The sequence below is a fragment of the Erythrolamprus reginae genome, chromosome 2, assembly GCF_031021105.1.
Source record: "Erythrolamprus reginae isolate rEryReg1 chromosome 2, rEryReg1.hap1, whole genome shotgun sequence".
In the NCBI taxonomy this organism is placed as follows: domain Eukaryota; kingdom Metazoa; phylum Chordata; class Lepidosauria; order Squamata; family Dipsadidae; genus Erythrolamprus; species Erythrolamprus reginae.
The window spans coordinates 316,761,414-316,786,712 of NC_091951.1; the positions used below are offsets into that span (position 1 = coordinate 316,761,414).

The window sequence follows — 25,299 nt, forward strand, 5'->3', positions numbered from 1 at the left end:
TCACATATTATAAAATATTACTTCAAAAGGTAATGGGCAATTCCATAGAAAAGGAAAAGTACTGATTCAGCAGAATATAGATATGCATAAATACCATACCACAGAAACTATATTAAGATATTATTAAACACGTTTATCCCAAAAATGAATATAATTGTTAAATTATTCATTTTGGTAACTCCAGAGATTTTGGATTTAATTGCTGTTGTATCTTCAGAGGAGGATTTGTCTATTTCTCTCTTTCTTTCTGATAATTAATACTGTCTCTGAATGTCAATTAGCGGTTGTCACCAACATCTGATAATAAGTTGTGGGTGCTAAAATCTTAAAGAAATGAATTAAACCAGAAGCAAATAACTGAAACTAAAATTGTAGCCAATGCAGTCTGCATTTTGCCAATATAAATGATTGTGTAGATTGTGTATTATTATTATTACTATTATTATTACTATTACAAGCGGTGTGCCACAAGGGTCTGTTCTGGGTCCTATTCTTTTTAATATGTTTGTGAGTGACATAGGGGAAGGTTTGGTAGGGAAGGTTTGCCTATTTGCCGATGACTCTAAAGTGTGCAATAGGGTTGATATTCCTGGAGGGGTCTGTAATATGGTAAATGATTTAGCGTTACTAGATAAATGGTCAAAGCAATGGAAATTGCAGTTTAATGTTTCCAAATGTAAAATAATGCACTTGGGGAAAAGGAATCCTCAATCTGAGTATTGTATTGGCAGTTCTGTGTTAGCAAAAACTCCAGAAGATAAGGATTTAGGAGTAGTGATTTCTGACAGTCTCAAAATGGGTGAGCAGTGTGGTCGGGCGGTAGGAAAAGCAAGTAGGATACTTGGCTGCATAGCTAAAGGTATAATAAGCAGGAAGAGGGAGATTGTGATCCGCTATATAGAGCGCTGGTGAGACCACATTTGGAATACTGTGTTCAGTTCTGGAGACCTCACTTACAAAAAGATATTGACAAAATTGAACGGGTCCAAAGACGGGCTACAAGAATGGTGGAAGGTCTTAAGCATAAAACGTATCAGTAAAGACTTAATGAACTCAATCTGTATAGTCTGGAGGACAGAAGGAAAGGGGAGGGGGGGACATGATCGAAACATTTAAATATGTCAAAGGGTTAAATAAGGTTTAGGAGGGAAGTGTTTTTAATAGGAAAGAGAACATAAGAACAAGGGGACACAATCTGAAGTTAGTTGGGGGAAAGATCAAAAGCAACATGAGAAAATATTATTTTACTGAAAGAATAGTAGATCCTTGGAACAAACTTCCAGTAGATGTGGTTGGTAAATCCACAGTAACTGAATTTAAACATGCCTGGGATAAACATATATCCATCCTAAGATAAAATACAGGAAATAATATAAGGGCAGACTAGATGGACCATGAGGTCTTTTTCTGCCGTCAGTCTTCTGCGTATTATTAGTAATAGTAGTATAAAATTTAGAATGGATAATATTTCTTCCTGAAAAATATGCAAATAGCACGTCTATTCTGAGTTTAGTACTCAACATTAGATATATTTGATAAAAATCCTACTTAAAATTTTCTTAATTTTTAAATAGCTATTATTAATAAGCTAAAATGATAATTATATAGACAAGTTCTGATTAACTACTATCAGTGCCAAGGATTCAATTATTTTTATCATCATTCAATTCAGATTATGAAAAAATAAAATTGGATACGATAGAACACAAAGTTTGAGGGTTTGTGTGTGACACGCCATAGAGCAAAGTCTGTGTGGTTAGGAATATGTTTGGTTTAGCAGTCAAGGGAATTTTGATCCAAAGCCAACTGGTTTTTAATTCAGCTGAATCACTGAAACTTGATGAAATGCCATAAGACAATCTAAAAGAAAGCATATCCTTCACAATGGAAGAGCTGATGTCACCCTCAAAGCTGCCAAGCCATCAATAACTTGCAGAGCTTTTTTTCAAAAGGAAAGATGCAAAGTTGTACCAAATGTGTATATTACATTTCGAAATATAAGTCATTTGATTTGAAACATACATTTTGTGAGTTCTTAGTATGGTTAATTTAGTGTATTCATCAGGGAACAGTTTGTCTTTAATTTGATGTTTGGTTTGAAATTCTGACTAAACAGAAGATCAAGAAAGCCTGAAAATATATAGATTATTCATCAAGAAAAAAGGATTTAAGTAACAATTCTGAGTAGATAACAACTTTCATAAGCTTGATTGCTTCCAGACATTTTAGACTTCAATTATAATGCTGACAGGTAAATTTTATTGCAAATAAATGAAATTCGGTCTTTAATTTTAATTTGTGGATTTGTGAATTGTTTCTGACAAGTCCATATTAAAATTTGGATGTATTCTGTATATTTTTCAAACATATTTACTCACAAGTTTTTATTTATTTATTTATTTATTTACTTACTTACTTACTTACTTACTTATATTATGATGCATATTAGATTGTGCCAAAGATGTGCTATGTGCAGAAACTGAGTTATTTTCAACTTTTGATACTCGTGGCATTATCATATCTCTAAAATGTCCTATTCCAGCTCTTTTATCTTTGATATTTTCCTGCTGCTTTATTAATTAATAATATACTGTGTCACATTTATTGGTTTTATTGCTGTAAGTTACTGTGGATGCCACTGCTGGAAAACCAAGTCTTTACTTCTAAGTTGCAATCTTATGTATGTCATCTGGATGAGAAACGTTTCCACTGAGTTCCAAGTAACTTAATTCTGAACAGATGTACACAACATTAATGTGTAGGTGTGTAAAATTCTTAAATGTGTTTTATAAGTAATATAAATATGCAAATGGTCAGTGTTCCAATGTTTTCCCCTGCATTTTGCTAGCCTATTATAATTTTGAGAAAATACAATCCAAGTACAGTGGTACCTTTACCTAAGAACGCCTCTACTTAAGAACTTTTATAGATAAGAACCGGGTATTCAAGATTTTTTTGCCTCTTCTTAAGAACCATTTTCTACTTAAGAATCGGAGCCTGGAAAAATTTCCTAGGAAATTTGAGAGTGGCATGAAGGCCCAGCCAGTTTCCTGCCATTCTCCCTGGGTTCCTCTCTCTGGTGCAGTGTATGGGAGACAGCCTCACTCTGGGTGTATGGGAGGCGCATGTTCCTCCTTGCCACTTCAGAGTCACTCTTTTTTTTTTTCACCTTAAAGTTTTGAATTTTTTTGATTCCCCTCACCTCACCTTCTTCCTTTGGCAGCAACTGTCCTCCTACTCTTCTTCTTCCTCTTCCTCCCACCCAAATTCCGAGCTTTTATTTCTTTCCTAATGGATTTGCACGCATTATTTGCTTTTACATTGATTCCTATGGGAAAAATTGCTTCTACTTACAAACTTTTCTATTTAAGAACATGGTCACGGAACGAATTAAGTTCTTAAGTAGAAGTGCCACTGTACAGCAGTTAATCTGCTAAAATCAAGATAGCTGCTCTCTTTGCTGTTCATTTAATGTTTGATGTGGCAAGGAGGCAGCTCTGATTCATCAATTAAATATGTGAAACCCTCCACTTCCAACTTGACTTAAAATCGAGTTCGGTTGCATATTGTAGAACATATCAGGATGATTTCCTTCCACAGTTTTGGACGCTCTATGCTGGAGATTTTCAAGAAAAGATTGAATATTCATTTGTTCAGGATGATATAAGGATTCCTGCCTTGATTGGAAGACCTCCAAGGTTCCTTCCAGCTCCATAATTCTATGATTCTCCCACTAAGGAAGGAGCCAGGTATCTGTGATATTGTCATTATTTATTAAACATACAAAGAGGAAAACTATCCAAGTTTAAATAATGAGCCAAAGGTGTCTAAAGGAAAATATGTTCATGATGTTGCTGAATGTTACAAATGGACCACTTCAGATAGTATTATATTACTATTATTATTACTATTACTATTACTATCATTATTATTATCATTATCATTATCATTATCATCATCATCATCATCATCATTATTATTATTATTATTATTATTTAGATTTGTATGCCGCCCCTCTTCGCAGACTCGAGGCGGCTCACAACAGTGATAAAAACAGTATACAATGACAAATCTAATATTAAAAGTCTATAATAATAAATCTAATATTAAAAGTCTAAAAACCCCATTGTTTAAAAATCATACATACAACATACCATACATAAAACTGCATAGGCAAGGGGAGATATCTCAGTTCCCCCATGCCTGACAGCAGAGGTGGGTTTTAAGGAGTTTACAAAAGGCAAGGAGGGTGGGGGCAATCCTAATCTCTGGGGGAGCTGGTTCCAGAGGGTTGGGGCCGCCACAGAGAAGGCTCTTCCCCTGGGTCACATATGGATGTGTTCTTCAGTGTCTTTGTTAGCTACAAATCACCATAGTTAGCATAAGAGCCCCATTCACTCTTTGTACGCCATAAACTTTTGTTTGTAAATCACAGTTGGGTTCATGAAACACAATATGGTTCATTTGATATTAATGTGTTTCATGAAGACAACTGTGGTTTACAAATAAAAGTTTATGGCATACAAAGAATGAGCAGGCCATTATGTGATCCATAAACCTTACTGGTTTTTTAAATACTTAAAACAATATTATAATAAATTGGAACTGAGTAATAATAGAATACTTTTTACAGTGGATAGATGTGTTACACTTTTGCAGTGAAAACAGCAAAGGATATTGTGGCAACTAAGATTAGATATACAAACAATTATCTAAAAATAAATGTGTTAGCCTTGAAGATAACACAAAACTGTTATTTTTACTAGGAAAAATAAACTATGAGGAAATACTATTTACTGGGCAAGCACAACAGAAAATGACCCTGTGGTATAAAAATGGTACAATTTTTTAAACTGTGATTGCTGAAACATGTTATGTAGGATGCTATATTTTTCCATCCATACTTTATGACATTATAAGCATTTTCTTTGCTGATTGTCAAACTATTTAACACCACAGACAATGCTACTACCCTTCAAAAAGACCTTGATTATATATCAGAATGGTCAAACAAGTGACAACTTCATATCTCAACCAGCAAATGCTCTGTCTTACACATTGGCAAAAAGAATCAGAACACAAAATAGAAGACACAACCTTGTAGACAACCCTCATTTTGTCAAGGATCTTGGAGTACTCATATCTAATGATATTAATGCCAAAGCCCATTATAACAACATTGTCCAAAAAAGGCACTAAGAGTAGTCAAACTAATTTTGCATATCTTCTTCTCTCAATATTACACCACTAACTAGCGCATTCAAAACATTTGCTAGACCAATTCTCGAATACAACTCATCTGTCTGGAACCTGCACTGCATATCGGACATTAGTACAATCGAGAGAGTCCAAAAATATTTCACGAATCCTCCACTCTTCCGTTTGCAACAGAATACCTTATTCCAGCAGACTTGAAATCTTGAGCTTAGACAACTTAGAACTACGTCGCCTTTGAACTGATCTAAATGTAGTTCATAAAATTATCTGCCACCAGGCCCTATCTGTTAATAACTACTTTATCTTCAACCATCCTACACAGCTTCTGCTCAGGCAATCTCACTCTACTCACAAGAACCTACAAAACTTTTGTCAGACCCATCTTAGACTACTGCTCATCTGTCTGGAACCCATACCACATCTCAGACATCAACACCCTTGAAAATGTCCAAAGATACTTCACCAGAAGAGCCCTTCACTCCTCCACTCGAAACAGAATATCCTACGAAAATAGACTAACAATCCTGGGCCTAGAAAGCCTAGAACTACGGCGCCTAAAACACGATTTGAGTATTGCCCACAAGATCATATGCTGCAATGTCCTACCAGTCAATGACTACTTCAGCTTCAACCGCAACAACACAAGAGCACGCAACAAATTCAAACTTAATACGAACCGCGCCAAACTTGACTGTAAAAAATATGATTTCAACAATCGAGTTATCGAAGTGTGGAACTCATTACCGGACTCAATTGTGTCAACCCCTAACCCCCAACATTTCTCCCTTAGACTCTCCACGATTGACCTCTCCAGGTTCCTAAGAGGCCAATAAGGGGCATACATAAGTGCACTGGTGTGCCTTTCGTCCCCTGTCCAATTGTCTTTCCTTTCTTTCACCTATCTTATATATTCTCTTCCTTTCATATATCCCCTCCTCAAAGCCCACTTTCACCCTCTTTTATATTATCACATGTCTATTTTTCTTCCTATGTATTTGTGTATTGGACAAATGAATGAATAAATAAATAAAACAATACACAAGCATACAATAGATACAAATTGAATGTAAACCACTCCAAACTCAACGGCAATGATCGATGTCTGGAATGCACTACTTGACTCTGTGGTTTCTTCCCCAAACCCCAAAAACTTGAACCTTGGACTGTCTATTGTCGACTTCACCCCATTCCTAAGAGATCTTTAAGGGGTGTGCTAAGTGCAACCAGTGTGCCTACCGTCCCTGTCCTACTGTATTTACTGTATTTATCTGTATTTACTTTGCTTATTTTTATTTATGTGTTTATATGTATTTATGTGTATTTACTTTGTTAATACCCATACTTGCTATCTTTTATATGTTTGACAAACAAATTTTTAAAAAAGAAATAAATGTGTTTGTAATTCCTCAAGTACCAATGTTCTTTTCAAGAGAAATTATACTGATTGAAACTCCAGCGGTGGATCCTCTAATCTAAACATGTGTTTTGGAAATAATAATTATTCCAGCCATGTTTAAACCTCAATATTTGGAAGAGATTTAACCTTTCAGACAAACAATTCCAATTCTCAGCACTCAAACAAAGATAATCAACACATCTGCATATAAAACAGGGTGAAAGGGAATAGTACTTCCAGACAAATGTTTTTGCATCATTTCAGAATTGGCTCGAGTCCTAATTGTTCAAATGACGTTATCTGTTTTGAAGGCTCAGTTGATTTACTCCTGACTCTTCACTGGATTATTGGAAATTACAGCAACAATCACTTTTGAATTCATTTTGGAAAACTTGTCCTACAATTCTGCAGAACACATGGGTGGTCTATTTTCCACTGCAGGAAATTCTCACCTCCTCCTGCTTTGGGGGCTCAAATCAGCCAATGCACGTCCATTCCCTTCCACAGAGCTTCAATATCTTGTTCCTGAAGTCTGTTTCTATAAGCATAGTTTAGATTTCATCTTCTTTCACCCCACTCCCCTAATTCCGTCAACACGATAACATCCAATCATGATAATACCTTAACAAAAAAATTGTCCTGTTGCAAAATTACAACTATCATATCACTTTCACAAATTTCAGAGGATTTTAAAACAGAAATCAGCTAGAACCAGACAAACAAGAACATTTTAGTACCAACTTTCAGTAAATGTATTGTTTTAATACATTTAAAAGTCTGCCTTTAATAGTCTACCTTTTCCTGCATAGGCTCTCTTTGCTGAAACCTCTCAAATGCTTTTGCAAAATACAAACAAATCTAGGAAACTAAGGCAAAAAAGCTAAGTTTGACTCCTGGCAGCATCATGGACACACATTGCTTTCTCAAAGCAACACAAAAGGAAGTGGCACTGCCTTCTTCCAAGATGTTTTATTAATTTTCCAAGATTGTCTACTACTCTGGTATTTCCTGGTGGTCTCCCACACAAATATTATCCAGTGCGATTTCTCTTAGCTTTCTTTTAATACAGATTTTTTTAAAAATATTGGGTGGCGCTGATAGCAATTTATTTTATTTACTTTTACTATTTTTTACTCAAAGATTTTATTTTATTTTATTTATTTTTATTTATTTATTTATTTTGTCCAATACACAATGAGGGTTTTAGTAGGTATATATCTATATACACATAGTAAAATACATGATAAAGGTTATAGAGGAGATACTCATAGTAAAATATATCTAAGAAATAATAGAAAAGAATATCAATGAAAGAATAGAAGAAGAGATATAGGAATAGAAGAAAGGTATAGGAGATCTAGACCATACTAGAGGGGCTAGAAGTGGAAGGGCACCATCTTACGGTGGTTCTCCTACCTTTGTTTGGTCGCAGTCAGTGTTAGTGGGAGGACAGTGGTTGACTCTTAGACCGCTCCTTTGTGGGGTCCTGCAGGGGTCAGGCCTCGCTCCTCTCCTATTTAATATCTACATGAAACCACTGGGTGAGATCATCCGTTGGCATGATACAGGTAGTCCTTGACTTATATTTGCTTAGTGAGCCTTCAAAGTACAACGGCATTGAAAAAAAGTGACTTATGACTGCTTTTCACACTTACTACTGCTATAGTGTCCCTTAGATCATGTGATCAAAAATTGAACAATTAGTAACTGGTTCATATTTATGATAGTTGCAGTGTCCTAGGATCATGTGATCACCTTTTGCAACCTTCTGACAAGCAAAGCCAATGGAGAAGCCAAATTCACTTTACAACCACTAACTTAAAAACTTAACTAGCTAACAACTTAACTTAACTAACTTAACAAGTCTCCATAGGGACGGCATACAAATCTAATAAAGTATTATTATTATTATAACTGTGATTCACTTAACAACTAGGGAAAGAATGGATAAAATGGAGCTAAACTCACTTAGCAAAAGAAATTTTAGACTTAATTGTGGTTGGTAAGTTGAGTACTACCTGTAAAGATAATCCTATTCAGCAAATGTGTCAAAAAATATTACACTTGTTCATTTATTGATTGAGGAAAATAGTCCTGGAGCAAGGTAAATAATGAAATCCTTCCATAACAATGAGGTAGACTTTGTTTTCAAGTGACTGTATGTCTTGGAAGATATGGATATATTATTTCTGCAGAAATGTTACAATGACTTAAAATATATTCTATTGATTAAAATTAAATACAGGGAGCAATTTTTCCAGTTATATCTAGCCAGAAATGTTTAATAGAAATATCTTATGGTATATGTAATGAAAAAAGCGTCACCAGTTTGAGTGCAGCTGAATAAATAGTAAGAGCAAATATTCACACACCTGAGCTTCATATCCAAAGCTCTTTGTCTTCCATAACAGAGTACTGTACATATTTAAGTTGCTCCTTCATTGAGAAGCAGCCATTCTGTGCCAATAAGGCTTTGTTTTTGTTTCAATTGTGGTAAACATCTAAAAGAGAGCCAGTTTGTTATAGTGGTTAAGACACCAGGATTGTTATGAGGTCTAGTCCTGCTGCCTTGGACACAAACTCTCTGACTCCTAGCAAGAAGGCAATGGCAAACCCCTTCCAAAGATGCCAAGATGCTGTGATTAGTCCATTGACAAGGGTCAAGAATGACTAAAAATCACACACACAAAATCTAAACAACTAGCAGTCATAGTGAGAAGATGGCTTCAGAAAATTTGATTCAAATCCTTATTCAAATATGAAAAGTCACAAAAAACCAGCCACATTTTCTCAGCCTTCATTCATAGAATCATTGATGAAATACATGTGGTAGATGGTAGATGCCGAAGATCATAGAATCCTAGGGCTGGAAGGGACCGTGGAGGTCTTCTAGTCCAAGGGTCATATCATAGAAGATCATAGAATCCTAGGGCTGGAAGGGACCGTGGAGGTTTTCTGGCCCAGGGGTGGGCCTCGTTGGCTCTTCTGTGACTTGTGGACTTCAACTCCCAGAATCCCTGAGCCAGTCATGCCAGCTCGGGAATTCTGGGAGTTGAAGTCCACGTGCCTACCCCTGGCCTAGTCCAACCGCACTCCATCCCAAGGCAGGAGACCTTTATTCCTTCGTAAATGCCCATCCAGTCTTTCCTTGGGGACCTCCAGCCTCATGAGGGTGCCAATTCCTCTGGTGTTTTATTATTATTATTATTTTATATTTTTCTTTATATATATTACCTCATGTCTATTCTCTTTTATGTATTGTGTATTGGACAAAATAAATAAATAAAAATAAATAAAAATGGGTAAGAGAACCACATACACTTCACTGAGTATCTAGAGCAGTGATGGTGAACCTTTTTTCCTTTGGGTGCCGAAAGAGCTTGAGCGAGTGCCCACACCCATAATTCAATGCCTGGGGAGGGCGAAAACAGCTTCCCCCACCCCCTGGAGGCCCCTTGGAAGCTGGAAACGACCCATTTCCCAACTTCTGGTGGGACCAGTAGCCTTGTGTTTCACCCTCCCCAGGCTCCAAAGGATTCCCTAGAGCTGGGAAAGGGTAAAAACGTCCTCCCCCAGACCCCCAGAGGCTCTCTGGAAGCCAAAAGCGCCCTCCCAGAGCCTCTGTGCAAGCCAAAAATCAGCTGGCCAGCACACAAATGAACGTTGGAGCTGAGCTAAGGTAATGGCTCGCGTGCCAGCAGATATGGCTCCGTGTGCCACCTGTGGCACCCATGCCATATGTTCACCATCACTGATCCAGAGAAAAGCTGAAATAAATGCAATTCCTAAGAACCAAATCACACCTTCTCGTTTAGGGACATCTTAATCCTAGAGGCATGTGTTTGTTGTAGAAACAGATGTAGATAAAATGTGTTTTATATACTTAGAGCTAAGTAGCCATAGCACTAAAAAGTGCTATGATAACCAAGACTTTATCAAATGTGGCTCATATTAAGCACAGCATAAAGAATCTCAAATATCTCCCACACTGACTTCCAACTTATTAATCAGCTACAAAGGAGGTCCTTTATCTAAATTAACTATTCTCTGCAGAGTAGCTAAATTCAAATAAGTAATATACAAAATGAGCAGAAAAACTCCCATCCACATGAGCACATATTGAAAGCTGTTTCATTGTCAACATGGATTAGTATGCTTTATTACAATACATTTAAGATAGTTCAGGACTGGGTGGTCCACTGTACTTTATGTAGTTATATACCAACCCACCATTAAAATAACAAATTAAAAATTGTTCATCCATGCTCACTAAATCTTGGGCTTTAGTCTCTCTTTCTATCTAAAGTCTCATAATACTGAGACTTTAGTATTGACTCAATAATATTGAGATTGCCCAAATCTGATAAATCTGCAAAATTTACTGAGAACATCAAAATCTTGGGATCTTATGTAAGAAAATCAGTGAGATCAAAAAAATCTCAGAATATTAAATACTAGATGAGTGCATGTGGTTTACAGGCTGAAACTGCAATTAAGACCAATCTGGTCAGGGTTTAAATGGGCAAATCCTATACATGTTTTATACAGCACATGACACCCTGGGAATATACAGTACATTAAGTAGCTGACCTAACTTAATGTACTGTATATTAGAGAAACATCTTTCAGCTGTGGCGAGGGGGACGTTTGCCCAGGTTCGCGTGGTGCACCAGTTGCGGCCCTATTTGGACCAGGAGTCACTGCTCACAGTCATTCATGCCTTCATCACCTCGAGGCTCGACTACTGTAACGCTCTCTACATGGGGCTACCTTTGAAGAGTGTACAGAAACTTCAGATCGTGCAGAATGCAGCTGCGAGAGCAATCATGGGCTTCCCTAGGTATGCCCATGTCACACCAACACTCCACAGTCTGCATTGGTTACCGATCAGTTTCCAGTCACAATTCAAAGTGTTGGTTATGACCTATAAAGCCCTTCATGGCATCAGATCAGAATATCTACGGGACTGCTTTCTGCTGCACAAATCCCAGTGACCAGTTAGGTCCCACAGAGTTGGCCTTCTCCGGGTCACATCGACTAAACAATGTCATTTGGCGGGACCCAGGGGAAGAGCCTTCTCTGTGGCGGCCCCGACCCTCTGGAATTAGCTCCCCCCAGAGATCAGAATTGCCCCCACCCTCCTTGCCTTTCGTAAGCTCCTCAAAACCCACCTCTGTCGTCAGGCATGGGGGAATTGAGATATTCATTGCCCCCAGGCTTATACAATTTATGCATGATATATTTGTGTGTATGTTTGGTTTTTAATAAGGGATTTTAGTTATTTTAAATATTAGATTTGTTATATGTTGTTTTATTACTGTTGTTAGCCGCCCTGAGTCTATGGAGAGGGGCAGCATACAAATCAAAGAGATAAATATATATATAAATAGATAGATAGATAGATAGATAGATAGATAGATAGATAGATAGATAGATAGATAGATAGATAGATAGGCAGGCAGGCAGGCAGGCAGGCAGGCAGGCAGGCAGGCAGGCAGGCAGGCAGGCAGGCAGGCAGGCAGGCAGGCAGGCAGGCAGGCAGGCAGGCAGGCAGGCAGGCAGGCAGTACCTCATAAAACTTTTTTAGACTTCCAGAAAGCCCAAAATATATGCCTGGAATGCTTACTATGACCTTGATTATGATGTACTTCTTGTTTTTCCAGTCCTTTCTCTGCTTTCTCTCTCTCGTGCCTACACAATTATTTATCTTCTATCCAAGGGTGACATTGATATTTCCCCCCTACCGGTTCTCTGGGCATGGCTTGGTGGGTGTGACCATGCCACGCCCACAGAACTGACAGAAAAGTTTGTCTAAATCGTCTAGCATTCAACCTGGTTGCTTCTCGCTTCCTTCTCATGTTTATGTGTATGAGCCCGAGGAGGAGGAGAGAAGGAGCGAGTGGGAGGGGAGGGGCCAATTAGTGGTGCGATTTACCCATTCTACAAACTGTGCATAATCACCGCCACCAGTTCAATAGAACCTGTCCGAACCTGCAGAATTTCACCCCTGCTTCTATCCATCTTGAACAGTTACGTACTTTGGGAAGAAGCGGGGGGGGGGGGGGCAGCAGAGGTTCTCCTGATTCTGCCTCCCAAACTTTCTTTCTTGCACTTACTATCAAGAGTGTCATTGACTGCACTTTTGTGCATTACATGGTAGCTGTGGCTTCCCAGTATTTCATTCTCCTTTTCTCCACACGGGGGGGGGAGCAATTTAATTTTTAATGGGGGCAAATGGAACCTTGTTTAAACCGAATTAATAGCCTTTTAGGCTTCCTCCATGTGAATACAGTAGTCCCTTGCTATATCGCGCTTCACCTACTGCGGCTTCACTTCATCGCGGGTTTCTGAGGAAGCCGATTGGCAGATTTAAACAGCCCGCCGAACTCGATCGGCAGGTTTTTTTAAAAAAATATATCTAAAATTGTAAATACTGTATTTAAATACTGTATCTAAAATAAATACTGTGTGGGAAGGGTTTATAAACATTTAAAACAATGAAAGCTTACCAAACAATTACAATATGAATACTTAAATAAGTACTATCAGTCGATAAATTCCACATCGCGGATTTCACCTATCGCGGCCAGGTCTGGAACATAACACCAGCGATAGGTGAGGGACTACTGTAGTTCACGTTTTGAATAGTAAGAACTATATGTCACGGCGGTAGGGGGGCATCCGGATTTGAGAGATGCTTAGGTGGGGCACGGCCAAAAAAAGGAAGTGAGGACAAATAAATGGAAATATTTCTTCACCCAGCTGTCAGCCTTGATAGCTTCAAGGCAGGATTAGACAGATTCATGGATGCCAATTGTATCGGTGGTTATTGAAATGGATGTCCATGTGCCACCTCGGTTGAGGAGGCAGGATTCCCTTGAGTACCATTTGGCCTGATTCAGCATGGCTCTTCTTATGTTCCTATGTAAAAGGTTGGGAACCACTGTTCCGTAGCGTATGTGCACAAAGTAGCAACTGGGATGAGCTGCTTCCTCTATGATTGCAGTACAGTACTATCTTTTGGCACCCTCCATGTCACGGGTCCTTTGTGGAATGCACAACTTGCACACCTGCTTGTGGTGGCTCTGCTTTCAATTTTGTAGAAATGAGATGATTTTAAAAAGGAGCATAAACCCCCAGCCCTGCAGGGAGGGAGGCATCCTCTGTAGTTTTGGATACTGTTTTCGTATTACATGGTAATTTCATTAAGAAGCCTAAAGAGAAGGCAAAAGTGACATGTTCCAATGAAAATTTTCTCAAAATCATTCCCATATTGAAAAGCTTAGTGTTTGGCAGAGAAAAAAAAACCTGGAGAGAGTTTTGGAATAGACAATGTTTAGTGGAAAAAAGATGGGGTGGAATCTCCAAATCATACTGTTACGATGCAAAAGCAACCAGAGTACTTGTAACTTCAGTGCCAGAAATGGACTAAGGCTGCCCCCAGTCCCCTCCCTTTCCTAAGAGGTCGACAAAGAAACTTGATTGCATATGAAAGAGCCCATGTATCTATCAGATAAAACAACAATCAGAATAAAACTGACATTTCATTTCATTTCTGGGCATTACAGGGCATCCCAATCTGTTGCAACTCTAGCATATAGAAGGGCAGTGTATAGAATACAAATTAAAGACAAAAGCTTTAAAAAAAGAATTTACATCACTAAAATGAGAAAGTCCATAAAAAGATTCCTACCATTCATAGTAGGACACCCTACCATCCTACCATTCATAGTTCAAGTCAAGACACACATACAAACTGGGATGAACCGCACTTAGTAGTAGTGACTGTGAAAGAGATCTCAGAGTCTTGGTGGATAACCAACTAAATATAAGCCAGCAATGTGTAGTGGTGGCTAAAAAAGCCAACACAATCTTAAGCTGCATCAACAGAGGAATACACTCAAAGACTGGGGAAGTACTAATACCACTACATAATGCCCTAGTCCATACCTGGAGAACTGCATTCAATTCTTGTCACCTCACTACAAAAGGGACCTAGAAACTTTGGAAAAGGTATAGAAGAGAGCAACCAAAATGATAAAGGGACTAGAAACCAAGACATACGAAGAAAGGTTAATGGAACTGGGCATGGATAGTCTAGCGAAAAGTAGGGCCAGGGGGGACATGATAGCAGTTTACAGATATTTGAGGGGTTGCCAAAGAGAGGGGGTCACACTATTCTCCAGGGCACCAGAGGGCCAGACAAGGAGCAACGGATGGAAACTGACCAAGGAGAGATTCAACCTGGAAATAAGGAAGAACTTTCTGATGGTGAGGGTGATCAACCAATGGAACGGCCTGCCAGCGGAGGTTGTGAGTGTCCCAGCACTCGACATATTCGCTCACTCTGACAACAGAGCCAGATTTTAAGGGATAGTTTAAATAGCGTTGGAAGAGTTGGTTATACCTTTGGCCTGAACTACATACCAGTACTCCTTGACTTTCAACCATAATTGAGCCCCAAATTTTTGATGTTAAGGGAGATTTTTTTGAAATGAATTTTGTCCCATTTTACAACCTTTCTTACTTCAGTTGTTAAGTGAATCACTGCACTTGATAAGTTAGTTACCCAGTTGTTAAGTGAATCTGGCTTCCCCATTGATTTGGCTTGTCAGGAGGTCACAAAAGGTGATCACGTGATCTTGGGACATTGTAGTTGTCATAAATATGATTCAGTTGCCAAGAGTCTAAATTTTGATCACTTGACCAAAGGGTTGTTGGAATGGTCCTAGCCAGTTATGGGTTGCTACCAGTACGGTAGGCCACCAGTAGTGGCCGCCAGATCGTGCAATTTGCGTGTGACCGCTCCGATGCCAGACTTATGTGCGCCGCCATATTTTTTTGTCAATTTTTCATAATTTTTGCAAAATACAAAAGAAGCAAAATCTCACGAGGGGACATGCCCGCATTTGCCAAAATCTCTCTCAGGTGCATCCCCTCACCAGATTTCGGCATGTTTTTGCTTCCTGCGCATGCACAGAAGCAAAAACACGCTAGAGGGCACACGCACGCAAGACAACCAAAGCTGCATGTCCAGCACACCGGTAGTGCCCAGTAATAACAATCCACCCCTGGTCCTAACTGTGAAAAATGGTCATAAGTCACTTTTTTCAGTGCCATTGTAACTCTGGATGATCATTAAATGAACTATTGCAAGTCGAGGATTACCTGCATCTGGGACGTATAGCTGTTTATCAATAACGGTTCTACACTGTGAATTATATTTACTTTTTGTTCTATCGGGCTCTCCGGTAGAATCCTCCCAAACATTCACAGGTACAAATTGCAGACACACACACATTTGAAAATTCAAAACAATGTTCTTTATAATGAAAATTCCCTTAACCTAAGCCCTCTTTTTGTATAGCAAAGAGCACTGGTCTCCAAACAAACTGGTAATTTGTTCAAGTCCCTTATCAGTTCTGTGATACTTAGCTTGCAGCTGTGAGGCAATTCACAGTCCTTCTTCTTTCACAAAGTGAAACACACTTTGCCCTGGTTTAATTTCAAAGCGGGGAAAAATCAGCACACAAAAGGTCGAAGTCAGTAAAGCAGTCAGGAAACACAACAGTGGCCAAACCAACACGCTGCTCTTTATAGCAGCCTCACTAATTACCGCAGCCCCACGCAACCACAGGTGACCTCATTTTCTTTGATAATAATCTCTCAGTTGTTGTTGCCTATGCATCGCTCTCCGCATGCGTGGCTGTATCATTAACTCTTGTTCTGAATCCAAGGAGGAGCTAGATAATTGATCTCCTTCTGAGCTGTCTGCCCCAGTCTCCTCCTCCCTGTCACTCATGTCTTCTTGGTCAGAGGAGCCTTCATCAGCAGATTCCACCGGGGGCAAAACAGGCCTGCAGCATGTGGATGTCTCCCCCACATCCACAGTCCTTGGGGCAGGAGCTGGGCCAGAGCTAACCACAACACTTTTGAGTAACCTGAGTGCACTAGTGTAGGACCCCAATTCTGGGTTTAGAGTTTAGAAAGGTTAACTATGTATGCTACGTGGATGCAATCACTGTGATCGTTTTGTGACAAAGAGATAGAATAGTTTGTACCCAGCCTTAAAGGTCCTTCCCAGTGGATGGCAGGAACAGAATAACAGAGTTGGAAGGCACCCTGGAAGTTTTCTAGTCAAACCCCTGCTCAAGCAGGAGACCCAGTGATGGGCTCCTACGGGTACGGTCAGGTACGCAGTACCGGTATCAAAATTTGGAGCTCCACCCAAGAGCACCCAATTTGCACTGAAAGATGTTGAAACAAAATGCATAAGCCACGCCCACAGTGTGATAGTAAACATTTTGGTAGTCCATCACTGAAGAGACCCTATACCACTCCATACAAATGGCTGACCAACCTCTTCTTAAAAACCTCCAATGATTGAAAACATATAATTTCTGAAGGCAAGCCATTCCCTTGATTAATTTTTCTCACTGTCAGAGGAAATCCTCACTTGGACTTCAGGAGGATTCAAATAACCCTCATAGTTGGGAACATGTCCCACTAAACTCAGCAGGACTCGTTTTAGTACATCTGCACAGATTTGTAAAAAGATCCAGCAATTAATGTCAGACTTACATGGAGATGGATCCACGAAAATTGGATCTATGTTATGAAGTAGCTCCTTCCTGGGTGATGGTTTTCCTTCGCTGAAAATAAACAAAATTTATTATAAAAGGATTCAGTCTCCTTCCATAGTTCAACAGAATCCCATTCCTGCCACTTTTGAAGAAATAAAGCAATTCTTGTTAAACAATCACATTTCCAAAGTTTTTCCAAAATAAATTTAAAATAAGGGATCCCCCATTCATTGCACTGGGAAAAACTTTACCCAGTTTATTTCTTTGTGTTAGGTAGTATGCCTGGTTTTCCTTATATGAAATGAAAATCAAAGGGATTTGCATCAATCTCTTGTAATACAGTAAGCCAATTCATTAAATTTCATTAAAAAACCCAGTTCTGATTCATATCTCACACTAAGTCATAGTGCGAGATTTAAACATAGTTTGTTCAATAACCTAACATAACCAAACCACTGCACCACCAGAGCCATGGTGACACAATGTTTACAAGGCAGTATTGCATGCTAATTCTGCTGACTGCCAGCAGTTCGATCCTGAACGGCTGAAGGTTGACTCATCCTTCCATCCTTCCAGGTCGATACCGAGGCCCCAGATTGTTGGGGGCAATATGCTGATTCTGTAAACTGCTTAGAGAGGGCTGTAAAACACTAGGAGCAGTATATAAGTCTAAGTGCTATTGCTGTCTAGCAATAAGAAAAGTCATAGGAACCTGATTGTTTGTTTGATTAATTGATAACTAGACTTTCTCCAAGGAGTTCAAGGTGGCGTTCATTGCATTCTCTCCTTTTATTATTTGTCAGAACAATCCTGTGAAATAACATAGGCTGACATAAAGTGATTTGTTGAAAGTATATATTTTAGCTCTCTTCAATCCTAATCCCACAGATGAACCACTATGGCCAGAGGTGGACTCCTACAGGTACGGTCAGGTACGGAGTACCGGCAGCAAAATTTTGGTCAGGTACACAGTACTGGTAGCAAAGTTTTGATTCCCCCCCCCCCCCCTTCTGGGCTCTGGGTATGGTTTTTCCTATCGCAGAAAATGAGATTGAATGTGCATAATGTTAGAAGAGCTGTGCATACATGTGTGTACATACACTTTATAATAGATAATCAGTGGTGGGCTACTGCCCAGACAGGGGGGAACGCAGTGGGGTACCGAAAATGGAGCTCTACCCTAGAACACCCAATTTGCACTGAAAAATGTTGAAACAAAATTTATTTATTTATTTTTATTTTTATTTTATTTTATTTTATTTTTTATTTATTAGATTTGTATGCCGCCCCTCTCCGTAGACGCGGGCATAAGCCACACCCACAGTGTGATAGTAAAAGTTTTGGTAGCCCATCACTGACTATGGCCAACTAGCCAAACCCACTGTTTCCTCTCATTGCACTTCCAGCTGCAATATTGCCCTTCAACAATCCAGGTGCCTTTCTAAGAACATCATTGGTGAGTTGGGCCTGTGGTTCAGACTCTAGGCGAGGTGATATGGCAGATGGGCAACAAGTATTCATTAAAACAGAACAGAAGTGGCCCTAATACAGCTCTTTTTTCTTTCTTTCTTTCTTTCTTTCTTTCTTTCTTTCTTTCTTTCTTTATTATTTTATTTCTTTATTTCTTTATTTCTTTATTTATTCATTCATTCATTCATTCATTCATTCATTCATTTATTTATTTATTAGATATGTATGCCGCCCCTCTCCGAAGACTATGTCCCTAGAAGAGACATGGAGTGGGATATAAGGGGCGTGCATAAGTACAAGGGGCGTGCATAAGTGCACCAGTGTGCCTTCCGTTCCCTATCCAATTGTCTCTCCTTATCTCATTTATCTTTTCTTCCTTTCAAATATGTTCACCTACACTTTTATATCTTTTCTTCTATTCTTTTCTTTATTTATATTATTACACATCTATTCTCTTCAATGTGTATTATGTATTGGACAAAATAAATAAATAAATAATAAATAAATAAATAAGTCTGCATGTTATTGCTATTACTGTATTAGCATTTTGTGTTAAACCCTATTCATGATTTATAAACAACAATGCGTAGCTTCCTACAGCGTGACAATCTAAAATTGGAAGCTATTAATGCAATGCATCGTTAATAATTGCATCAATAATGCAATGCTATAGGAAGAAATTAAAAACACACCATAAAACAAACCAAGACCTGGCTTCATATTTAAAAGCTGTTTTCTAAATTATTCAAGGGGGAATCTTAGAAGACCTTTTCTGGGAAAAAGTTCCAAACTTCCTGAGCCACTTGCTGAAAAAAATGCCTTATCTATGTTTTGCCTGACTAGCCTTCTCTTTCTGAATCCCAATCCTCAATCCAAGGGCTAATCATACAAAAGATGTTCCAGAAGATACTTAATGTATTCTTCTTCCCTCTCCCGCTCCCCAACACTGCTGAAAACAGTGCGTCACAAGACTATGGCTCAGCATATGTGAGATTTAGTTTTACAGTACTCAGTTTATACAACATTGGTTGCTATGGTGTAATTTTATTTAGACAGCCTTGTCAGATCAGAATCTTCGTTGGTCCACTGCACTTAGAAAAGTTCAGGGACACCAGATGGCAGAGACTGCCCAGTCATTCATAAAATATCATTCTTGTTTCGGATACAGAGTACGTAAAACCTCCCCAGAGATGGTTGTCTGACCAAAGAGAATAACAAAAAACTTTACCCTGGGGCAAGCAAAATAGTTTAAATAGCTCTAATAGAAAGCTGTTGTAAGTAACTGATGCATGACAGAATCAAGCAGGAAGTACTGTGGTCAATTTCATGTACTTGGCCTTAATGCAAAATTGTAAGAGCAACAGATTTCTTTTCCCATGGAGGGGTGTCTCCCAGTAATACCATATCCAAAGTACATCTATGATATGTTTAAAAACTACCTATTAAACTCAGTTTAAAAACTCAGCCATTATATTTCAACACGTTTTTGTTGAAACAATGTTAGGCCTGCAAATCATTTTATGCTGCTGATAGCTTATTAAGCAATGATCATGTCTCTACATTCACAATTCTGAAAACCAGTTGCTTTTCTACTATGACAGAATTAATCAGGTTATATTTTAAAAGCTAAGTCAGCGGAAATCTGTTTGTCCTGTAAAGTGTTCTAAAGAGAAAATGATCATCATCATCATCATTGTCATCATCATGCCATTTTCAAGACACGAGCGTCGCCCAGAAAGTAATGCACCACGTTTTTTTTAATCAGCCTACAGTAATGGTACGAATTCAAAACTTTAGATATACAGTGATACCTCGTCTTACAAACGCCTCATCATACAAACTTTTCAAGATACAAACCCGGGGTTTAAGATTTTTTTGCCTCTTCTTACAAACTGTTTTCACCTTACAAACCCACCTCCACCGCTCGGATGCTTCGCCTCCAGACTTCCATTGCCAGTGAAGCACCCATTTTTGCGCTGCTGGGATTCCCCTGAGGCTCCCCTCCATGAGAAACCCCACCTCTGGACTTCCATGTTTTTGTGATGCTGCAGGAGAATCCCAGCAGCGCAAAAATGGGCGCTTCACTGGCAACGGAAGTCCAGAGGTGGGGTTTCCCAGCGAGGGGAGCCTCAGTAAAATCGCAGCATCGCAAAAACACAGAAGTCCAGAGGTGGGGTTTCCCATGGAGGGGTGCCTCAGGGGAATTCCAAGCAGCGCAAAAACGGGTGCTTCGGCTGGCAAAAGGGGTGAATTTTGGGCTTGCACACATTAATCGCTTCTCCATTGATTCCTATGGGAAACATTGTTTCGTCTTACAAACTTTTCACCTTAAGAACCTTGTCCCGGAACCAATTAAGTTTGTAAGACAAGGTATCACTGTACATTATTTGAATTGTCAGGAGTGCATGTGTAGATAGATAGACAGATAGCGTAGCTGCAGCAGTGTTTCAAAATGGCATCTGTAAGTGATGTACGTTATAAGCTGTGTGTCGCCGTTGAATTTCTCACTGCGGAGAAAGAAACTGTTGGGAACATTCACAAATGTTTGTGTATAGTTTATGGAGAATCTGCAGTCGACAGAAGTACGGTTAGTCGCTGGGCACAGAGGGTGAGGCCATTAGAAGACGGTTTGGCAGAGTTCCAAGGCTTCCTGACCAGAACAAGGAGTGATACCGACAGGGCATACATGCCCTTGTGTCTTGCTGGAGGAATGCCATAGAACGGGACAGAGATTATGTGTATAGAAGAATGTGTATAGAATAGGGAGTATAGAAGAAACATCATTCTTTCTTGTGTGTAGGTTTCATTGTGTCCAATAAATAATTGTTGAAGAAAAAAAATGTGGTGCATTACTTTCTGGGCAACCCTTGTACAGTACTTTGTTTTCTAACATTTGCTATTTAAAAGTCTTCGGAGAGAGGCGGCATACAAATCTAATAAATTATCTATCTAATTATTTAAAAGTCCTGGTGAACAGATTTCCTTCATGCCCCATCCAATTTTGTTCAATATCTCTTTTTTGCTTTAACAACATACAGTATTAACATTTTATGAATAGACTTTTAAACAAATTTGCTTTAAAAAACCTCATATTATAGCAACATATATTTTAGAAGCATACTTTGCTTCTTGGGATTAATCAAATTCTATTACCTGAGTGTTTTCCAGACATCAAAGCCATCTAAAGGCTTTGTGCCATTGGTATGTCCTCCAGCAAGCTTCACCAAAGTTGGCAGCCAATCAGAAATGTGGATCAGGTCATGGCTTTCGATTCCTTTCCGTTTCAATGAAGGACTGGCAACGAATCCAACTCCTCTCACTCCTCCTTCCCATAATGTCCACTTTCTTCCTCTTAAGGGCCAGTTGTTTCCTCCTCCCAGAGTTTGGCCTCCATTATCTGAAATAATTTAACAACATATGTGACTGAGCCTGAAAGTATTTTCTCATATACTGTACGTTTATGTAATATTTTGTGTGTGAAGCATAAGGTTGGACTTGATAGCCAACTTACTCATTCTATGATTCAGTGTAAATGTTATTACTATATTAGACTGACATTTTCAATAGGAAAATAGAAATCTGTATTTTAATAGGGAGGGCCTAGAGTTCAACACATTGGGTCACATATTGGTCTATTGTAAATGGGTATTACTTTTGGTTTTGTTTGATAGTCTGAGGCTATGGTTTGTACATCAGTTTATAGTTTAATTTTATAATAACAACCCATTGCTATGTAATCAACAAACCATAGTTACAGTAGTTAAATAATGATTTATACAATATGAATCAAACAGACAACATGGAATAGTAAAGAAAGTATCAGTCCTCATAATTTCCAATGAAAGCAAAAATTCCTGCCTTCAATTTCATAAACAGTTATCATCCCAATAAACAGTTGTAACTCCAAATAATAGAATAACGGAATATCTCTTGGGATTATAAGGAAGGGAGCACGACTAAAACCTTGGATAGGTGCTCTGGATCTGTATAAACAATATAATATAAAGAATAGAATAGAATAGAATTTTTATTGGCCAAGTGTGATTGGACACACAAGGAATTTGTCTTGGTGCATATGCTCTCAACGTACATAAAATAAAATATACATTTGTCAAGAATCATGTGGTACAACACTTAATGATTGTCATAGGGGTCAAATAAGCAATGAAGAAGCAATATTAATAAAAATCTTAGGATATACGCAACAAGTTACAGTCATACAGTCAACATAGGAGGAAATGGGTGAAAGGAATGATGAGAAAAACTAGTAGAATAGAAGTGCAGATTTAGTAGAAAGTCTGACAGTTTTGAGGGAATTATTTGTTTAGTAGAGTGATGGTGAAATTAATCAAGGACTGTGTCCCTTGTGTAGCAACTACGAGTACCAATGCATTGATGGACGCCCCTCTACCATGCCCATTATCTTTTGTGTTTTACTTCTATGACACGTTTTACATTCTTTAAATTTAAAACAAAATTAAACACAAAATTATATTACAGTATACAATTAGTTGTTCTGTTCTGGAAGTTATATTGGCCCCATTCCTTTCAGCCTTTTATAAGGCCTTACAGATGTAGTTGTTTCATCATGCCTATAGAACTGGATATTTATTTATTATTTATTTATTTATTGGATTTGTATGCCGCCCCTTTCCAGAGACTATGTGGCAGTATTTGCTGATCTATTAGTTGTTCTTAAAACTTTGCTGCTGGTTATGTGCTTAATGTTTTATTCCTACATTTTTAATGATTTTTTTTAGTTGTTAGCTACCAAGAGCCATGAAATTGAAATATATGGAAATATAGATTAAAATAATAAATTCATAATATTCAGCCCACATATCCAAGCCAGCTCCATTAAGATTTATATTGTTCCCTTTTCCCTTAGCTTTAGAAATACACAATGCATTCATTGTTTCCTTTGTTTCCATACATTAAGTAATGCTTTTACCATTTATTCCTCTTATTTTCCAAGTCACAATACTCTCCATATGTTGTGGTTGCCAACAGATGAGCCTGCAAAGCTTTGGTCAATTGAGGCTTGCAAAAAATGATTTTTAGTATATTGAACGGGAGAAGAGTCCAAGATATTAGCTTTAGTAGTACTCATGTCATATGTCCATTATCTGCTGATGCTAGGCATCATTTTACTTTTGTCATTTTATCAGACATTCAAACATTTACACAAATATTTGTGTAAACTACTGTCAAAATCTAAGGCCAATCTCTTATTGTTCTGATCTAATCAACTGGAGATTCATGCAGAAATCAAATGCAGTGATACCTCATCTTACGAACCCCTCGTCATACGAACTTTTCGAGATACAAACCCAGGGTTTAAGATTTTTTTGCCTCTTCTTCCGAACTATTTTCACCTTACGAACTGAAGACACCGCTGCCGCCGGGATGCCCCACCTCCGGACTTCCATTGCCAGCCGAAGACTCCCCTCACTGGGAAACCTGACCTCCGGACTTCTGTGTTTTTGCGATGCTGCAGGGGAATCCCAGCAGCACAAAAATGGGTGCTTCGCTGGCAACAGAATTCCAGAGATGGGGTTTCCCAGTGAGGGGAGACTCAGCGAAATCGCAACATCGCAAAAACATGGAAGTCCTTGAAACCCCGCCTCCGGACTTCCAAGTTTTTGCTACAATTTCACTGAGGCTCCCCTCGCTGGGAAACCCCACCTCCGGACTTCCATTGCCAGCAAAGCGCCTGTTTTTGTGCTTCTGGGATTCCCCTGCAGCATCACAAAAACACAGAGGTCTGGAGGTGGAGATTCCCATGGAGGGGAGCCTCAGGAGAATCCCAGCAGCGCAAAAATGGGCACTTCAGCTGGCAAAAGGGATGAGTTTTAGGCTTGCACGCATTAATCGCTTTTCCATTGATTCCTATGGGAAACACTGTTTCGTCTTACAAACCTTTCGTCTTACAAACCTCATCATTAAGTTCGTAAGACAAGGTATCCCTGTATTGTATTTACCTATAAATAAATACAACTATTATGATAAAAGAAAAATATCTCATAATTTAGTCCAAATCAGTCACTTTGAAAACTGTAATTCAGGCATTTCATCTGACCAACTGGACATCACCACCATTTGCTTGAGTTTGTATATATAACTAAGCCATCATTTGCTTAATTTGGTGAATAAACTACATTAGATACATTAAGCAACCCCTCTGGTCTGCAAGCCATTATGGTGGGATTTTCAAATCATACTATAAACCAAAGTGTGAACCAGTTCAAAGTAAAAGCAATTCAAACCTATAGGTATGCATTTGTTCAGCTTTCCCCCAGGGCTTACTCTTTTTACATTGCCATGTTGATAGTTATTGTGTGATAGTGTGATAGTTACTGTGATATTTATTTATTTATTTATTTATTTATTTTTATTTTGTCCTGTATAAATGATAAATAAATTATTTATTTATTTATTTTAGTTACTGTACTGTGATGTGAAGATACCCACAGATTTTGGCTCCAGGTGGCAATTTCAGAGTTTCTGTTTCAATACAGAACCAAGTAGCCTTTTATTTTAATATGCAGTAACAGAAGTAATGGAAATCATTCTTTCTTTGGCTATGGCAGGAATAAGAATTGCTGATGCATTAGCTCTGTCAGCTGAATATAA

The 25,299-nt window shown here is 38.6% G+C and overlaps 1 protein-coding gene across 1 annotated transcript in view; it reads right to left on the reverse strand.

Moving 5' to 3' along the window:
- ARSB (arylsulfatase B) overlaps nucleotides 1-25,299 on the reverse strand; it is a 100,059-nt gene that overhangs the window by 34,754 nt on the left and 40,006 nt on the right. The window contains exons 5-6 of the mRNA XM_070743254.1: nucleotides 21,820-22,063; nucleotides 17,195-17,265 (exon numbers count right to left, since the gene is read on the reverse strand). Coding sequence (XP_070599355.1) covers nucleotides 17,195-17,265; nucleotides 21,820-22,063 — 315 coding nt within the window. The remainder of the gene's footprint in view (nucleotides 1-17,194; nucleotides 17,266-21,819; nucleotides 22,064-25,299) is intronic.